This window comes from Myotis brandtii, unplaced genomic scaffold, assembly GCF_000412655.1.
Source record: "Myotis brandtii unplaced genomic scaffold, ASM41265v1 scaffold986, whole genome shotgun sequence".
In the NCBI taxonomy this organism is placed as follows: Eukaryota; Metazoa; Chordata; class Mammalia; order Chiroptera; family Vespertilionidae; genus Myotis; species Myotis brandtii.
Genome location: NW_005372102.1, coordinates 532772 through 539349, shown reverse-complemented (window position 1 = coordinate 539349; position 6578 = coordinate 532772). Strand labels below are relative to the sequence as shown.

General features: G+C 64.2%; 1 protein-coding gene across 1 annotated transcript in view; it reads right to left on the bottom strand.

Annotated features, from left to right (window-relative positions):
- SORCS2 (sortilin-related VPS10 domain containing receptor 2) overlaps positions 1-6578 on the bottom strand; it is a gene marked incomplete at its 5' end in the record, with an annotated part of 307756 nt that overhangs the window by 42933 nt on the left and 258245 nt on the right. Inside the window, 2 exons of the mRNA XM_014533443.1 lie at positions 3005-3078; positions 5085-5249. Of these exons, the coding sequence (XP_014388929.1) occupies positions 3005-3078; positions 5085-5249 (239 nt within the window). The remainder of the gene's footprint in view (positions 1-3004; positions 3079-5084; positions 5250-6578) is intronic.

The following is a 6578-nucleotide window of genomic DNA, read 5'->3' as shown; positions in this document are numbered from 1 at the left end:
GCCCAGCACAGGGCCCCGCAGGAGGCCAGGGGCAGGCTCTCCGATGGGACGGAACCCAGCGGAGATCTGGGCGGGGTCCCAGCTGTTGCTGTGTCGGTGTCACCTGTGCTCCGCCTGCGTTTTCTTTGCTACGTCACCTCCCTTCCAAGCCCCCAACGACTCCGCCTCCTCCTGAGCGTGAACACCTGGGTCTGGTGAGCTGGGTGCTTTACTGCAATAACATCCGAGCCAACGTGCCCCCAGCAGGCCACTCCTCCCAGAGGGACAGGGACAGGGACCCTGCAGCACACTGTGCCAAGCGCTCACGAGGGTCAGCACGCAGAGGTCGCGTCCCGTGGTGGCTCAGGCCCAGGGGAGCACCCTGTCTTCCTTGCGGCCATCCCCACGCTGTCCCCACAGGTGATGAGAGGTCCCCGCAGGCTCTCTGTCTCCAACGGCCCCTCCCCCACCACTGACACCGCCCAGTCGGCCCTTTTCAGTTTTCAACCTGCCTCCCAAGGGTCTCCAGGGACCAGGTGGCCCCAGGGGGCAAGGGGATGCTGAGTCTGAGTGCCAGGGCCAGCAGATGTGCCGGGGGGAGCGGGTGGGGATCCCTGTAGTGCCCCGGCCTCTGAACTGTGGGTGCCACACCAGTCACCCTGACCCTCAAGCGGAGTCGCGATGGCAAGGAGGAGTGCTCATCTAGGCTCTGTAAATAGAGCGTGTGTGCGTGCGTGTGTGTGCGTGCGTATGCATGTGTGTGTGCGCGCGCGTGTGTGCATGTGTGTGTGTGCACCCTGTCCCTCAGCGGAGTCGCGATGGCAAGGTGGAGTGCTCATCTAGGCTCTCATGAGTAGAGCGTGTGTGCGTATGCATATGTGCATGTGTGTGCGTGTGTGCATGTGTGTGTGTGCGTGTGTGCGCCCTGTCCCTCAGCGGAGTCGCGATGGCAAGGTGGAGTATTCATCTAGGCTCTGTGAGTAGAGCGTGTGTGCGCCCCTGGAAGGACACCTCCTGCCTGCCTTCCTCTTTCCTAACAAGGAGGGTTGCTGTCCCCTTTACAGGGGGCACTGACGGCCCTCGGTCCTCGGGGGGCTGCGCAGTGAAGTGTCTCACAGTCAGCCAGCTGTGCGTCCCCGATGACACCAGCCTGTTACTCACTCATCCTCCTCATTCACTGTCCCTCACTGCCTCCCTCCCTCATTCACTCACTCACTAACTCATTCACTCCCTCACTCACTCATTCACTCACTCACCTATTCACTCACTCACTCACTCATTCACTCGCTCATTCATTCACTCACTCACTCACTCACTCACTTATTCACTCACTCATTCACTCCCTCACTCACTCCTTCATTCACTCACTGACTCACTCATTCACACACTCATCTTCCCACTCGCTCTCTCTCCCCCGCTCATCCCCTCAGTCTCTCACCCCCCATCAGAGCACCCCCATGGCTACTTCCCCACATGCCCGCATCGAGGCCTGGGACTGGGCAGGGGAGCACCGCCAGCCTGAGGCCCGGCCCCTGCAGAGACCCCGCGCGAGTTGGGAAGACACGCTGCCTTCATAGCGCCTCGGACAGAGTTGGCTCCCTGCAGGAGGTGACAGGTGCGGACTCCTGCACCCCCAGTCTCTAGGTCCTCGAAGGTGGCCCTTGGGGCAGGGCCCAGCCTGGCTCCGGACACTGTTGAGGAGCAGCAGGCATGTGAGACGACCACCAACAAGCGCATCTGGGGTCAGATGCTGCGGGAGCTCAGAACTGACTTGCTCTCCTGGATGCGAGGGCAGCACTGACGTGCTTCCCTGGAAAGTGCAGGCGGCCACACTCCCTGCACAGTGACCGATAGTACAATGACTGGCAGCACGGCCACCGGCCATGGGCAGAGGCGGTGCGGCCGGGGCTGCTGCTTCCGGCAGTGCGAAAAGGACCACCATCCCAGGGCGGGTCTCAGGCGCCCTCGGCAGCGTGAGGACGGACGTCTGGGCTGCTATGTGCTCGCCAGGCCTGAGACATTGGGCCTGCGGCTGTGTGTATGTGTGTGTGAGTGTGTGTGCGTGTGTGAGTGTGTGTGTGCGTGTGTGTGTATGTGTGTGTGAGTGTGAATGTGTGTGCTCACGCGCATGTGCAAGGCAGAGCAATCACGCAGAAAGCAGGGAGCGTCCCCAGAGGCAGCTGCGCAGAAAGGCGGCAGCGGGGAGGCTCTGAGCGGCCGCTCCTGCCTCGCTGCCCGGCCTCGGCGGGTGCTAGGCGGGTGTTTGTCCTGTGTGGGCCTCCCTCCCTCACCCAACACAGGACGCCTGGGCCCCAGGCTGGCCTGGCTGGTCCAATGGAGGACAAAGGCTTCCTTCGCAGGCGGGCTCAGCAGACCAGCTCCTCGCCACGCCTCGCATGAGCGCGTGTGGCAAGAGAGGGCAGGGAGCTGCTCCTGTGTGTGCGTGTGTGCGTGCGCATGTGTGTGTATGTGTGTGTGTATGTGTGTGTGAGTGTGTGTGCGTGTGTGAGTGTGTGTGTGCGTGTGTGTGTATGTGTGTGTGAGTGTGAATGTGTGTGCTCACGCGCATGTGCAAGGCAGAGCAATCACGCAGAAAGCAGGGAGCGTCCCCAGAGGCAGGTGCGCAGAAAGGCGGCTGCGGGGAGGCTCTGAGCGGCCGCTCCTGCCTCGCTGCCCGGCCTCGGCGGGTGCTAGGCGGGTGTTTGTCCTGTGTGGGCCTCCCTCCCTCACCCAACACAGGACGCCTGGGCCCCAGGCTGGCCTGGCTGGTGCGTGAGACTAGAACACGCTCCCACGAGAGCACAGCCCAGGAGCCAGCCCCGCCCCTCAACTACAGGCCAAGTGCACGCGTGGCCGGAGGGACGCCAGCCCCAGAGCCCTCCCCGCTCCTGCATTGCCCAGCAGAGCAAGGGACCCTCTGGAGGTCCCAGGGGTGGGGACTGGCAGGGCTGGGGACAGAGCGGGAGCAGGGAGCCCTGAGCCGGGGCGGGGAGGGGGCCCACGGGACCAAGGGGTGCGCGCTCACCAGAACACGTGGTCTTTGGTCACCTGCTCGTGCAGCAGCAGCCACTTCCTCCCCAGGTCACAGGACGCGTAGAGCTGTGGGGCGGAGAGAAGAGAGACAGGTGCGTGGTCAGGAAGAGCCTCTCCCGAGAGCCCGTCCCGGCTCCTGGGGAACCAGCCTAGGCTGAGGACCTGGGGACCGGCCCTGCACTCACAGGGGCTCGGGGCAGCCCCAGAGGCTGAAGGCGGGTGTGGGGCTCCCTGAAGGGTCCTCCGACCACAGGCAGCTGGGGAGCCAGGAGGGAGGCGGAGCAGGGGGACCCGGGGCCAACGCCCAGTCCTATTTCCCGCTTCTCTGCAAAGCCAGCTGCTCCTGGGCCCCCAGCCGGCCCCTCACCTGTCACACACTCAGCCCCGCTCACCTGTCACCACACTGAGCCCCGCTCACCTGTCACACACTCAGCCCCACTCACCTGTCACACACTCAGCCCCGCTCACCTGTCACCACACTGAGCCCCGCTCACCTGTCACACACTCAGCCCCACTCACCTGTCACACACTCAGCCCCGCTCACCTGTCACCACACTGAGCCCCGCTCACCTGTCACACACTCAGCCCCACTCACCTGTCACACACTCAGCCCCGCTCACCTGTCACCACACTGAGCCCCGCTCACCTGTCACACACTCAGCCCCGCCCACCTGTCAGCACACCTAGCCCAGCCCTCACTGCTGGAGGCCCAGAATGAATAAGCCACCCACCCTGACCGGGGCTGGGGCCGGGGCTGCCACCCTTTCCTGTAAAGCCCTGCGGTCTCTGTGGCGACTGCCCATCCCTGCCCCTGGAGCAGGAAAGCAGCCGGGGACAGCACGCAACTGGCAGGCGTGTGCCAATAAAACTTTATTCACAAACAGGTGGCAGGCCACTGTCTCCTGACACTTGTCCAGGGTCTGTGATCGGAAATGATCACCTATGATACTGAGAAAGGGTTTTAAAAAAATATATATTTTTACTGATTTCAGAGAGGAAGGGAGAGGGAGAGAGAGATAGAAACTCAATGAGAGAGTCATTGATTGGCTGCCTCCTGCACGCCCCCTACTGGGGACTGAGCCGCAAACCCAGGCATGTGCCCTGGACCGAAATCAAACCCGGGACCTTTCAGTCCAGAGGCCGACGCTCTGGCCACTGAGCCAAACTGGCCGGGGCTGAGGAAGGGCTGTTTGAGGAGCTCCCGTGCCCTGGAACAGAAGCCTCAGGAGGGCCAGGGACGCAGCGCCTTGCTGGCAGGCGCGTAGGTAGCAGGTGCTCAGTGAACACGGGCGGTGGGACTGGGTTTGCATTACGGCTGCAGCGGGAGAGCCTGGCAGCGGCTGTGGCCTCTCACGGAGCCCGGACAGAGCTCAGAGCTTGTCAAACACCACTTCATTCCGCACACACGCACACACGCATGCACACACACGCATGCATGCACACGCACGCATGCACACCCACACAACATCAGAGAACTTAAGCTCAGAGAGGGTAAGTAAGTCGCTCAAGGATGCACAGCGTCCGCTCACGGTAGCAATTCCCATCTTGCAGACCCGAGCATAATGGACGGCTACCCTCGCTGAGCCACCTGCATTGACGGCTCCCGCCCTGGAACCTCACGAAGCCTCTCCCGTTTGCTCTCACGGGAGGTGATTTTAGAACGCACCGCCAACTGCGCGGAAATACAATGTTCCTGCTTAGCAAAGGCAAACACCCCAGGACATAAGCAAGAACACGTGCGCCAGGAACGTACAGTTACGCGGCTAAAACCTGCAAGAACAGCCCTGGCGGTGCCGCTCGGTGGGTTGGGCATCGTCCCAGGCACCGAACGGTGGCTGGTTCCATCCCCGGTCAGGGCACAGGCCCGGGTTCCAGGCTTGATCCCCAGAAGGGGGCCTGCAGGAGGCAGCCGGTCTTTCGGTCTCTCTCTCCCTCCCCCTTCCTTCCTCTCGCTCTCTAAATCAATAAAAAATACATGCATACGTACACATACACAGACAATATACACACACACACACACACACACACACACACTCAGCCGCAGCCCTGCGCCGCCCGCCCCGCCCGCTCACCTGGCCCTCCTTGGTGTAGGCCAGGACCTTGTCCTCGTCCTTGGGGTGGAAGATCAGCTTGTCCACGGTGAAGGGCACAAGCTGCTTCTGGAAGGTGGTGGCCTCGTCCGTGCTCAGGAACAGGTTCTGCTCCCCACTGCTGAGCGAGGAGCTGAGGAAGAGGATCTGAAACACAGGCCAGCGGGTAGGGCAGCGCTGAGGGGCCAGTTCATGGGGCCAGCGCTGAGGGGGAGCACTGAGGGGCCAGCACTGAGGGGCGAGCACTGAGGGGCCAGCACTGAGGGGCGAGCACTGAGGGGCCAGCACTGAGGGGCGAGCACTGAGGGGCCAGCACTGAGGGGCGAGCACTGAGGGGCCAGCACTGAGGGGCGAGCACTGAGGGGCCAGCACTGAGGGGCGAGCACTGAGGGGCCAGCACTGAGGGGCGAGCACTGAGGGGCCAGCACTGAGGGGCGAGCACTGAGGGGCCAGCACTGAGGGGCGAGCACTGAGGGGCCAGCACTGAGGGGCGAGCACTGAGGGGCCAGCACTGAGGGGCGAGCACTGAGGGGCCAGCACTGAGGGGCGAGCACTGAGGGGCCAGCACTGAGGGGCGAGCACTGAGGGGCCAGCACTGAGGGGCGAGCACTGAGGGGCCAGCACTGAGGGGCGAGCACTGAGGGGCCAGCACTGAGGGGCGAGCACTGAGGGGCCAGCACTGAGGGGCGAGCACTGAGGGGCCAGCACTGAGGGGCGAGCACTGAGGGGCCAGCACTGAGGGGCGAGCACTGAGGGGCCAGCACTGAGGGGCGAGCACTGAGGGGCCAGCACTGAGGGGCGAGCACTGAGGGGCCAGCACTGAGGGGCGAGCACTGAGGGGCCAGCACTGAGGGGCGAGCACTGAGGGGCCAGCACTGAGGGGCGAGCACTGAGGGGCCAGCACTGAGGGGCGAGCACTGAGGGGCCAGCACTGAGGGGCGAGCACTGAGGGGCCAGCACTGAGGGGCGAGCACTGAGGGGCCAGCACTGAGGGGCGAGCACTGAGGGGCCAGCACTGAGGGGCGAGCACTGAGGGGCCAGCACTGAGGGGCGAGCACTGAGGGGCCAGCACTGAGGGGCGAGCACTGAGGGGCCAGCACTGAGGGGCGAGCACTGAGGGGCCAGCACTGAGGGGCGAGCACTGAGGGGCCAGCACTGAGGGGCGAGCACTGAGGGGCCAGCACTGAGGGGCGAGCACTGAGGGGCCAGCACTGAGGGGCGAGCACTGAGGGGCCAGCACTGAGGGGCGAGCACTGAGGGGCCAGCACTGAGGGGCGAGCACTGAGGGGCCAGCACTGAGGGGCGAGCACTGAGGGGCCAGCACTGAGGGGCGAGCACTGAGGGGCCAGCACTGAGGGGCGAGCACTGAGGGGCCAGCACTGAGGGGCGAGCACTGAGGGGCCAGCACTGAGGGGCGAGCACTGAGGGGCCAGCACTGAGGGGCGAGCACTGAGGGGCCAGCACTGAGGGGCCAGC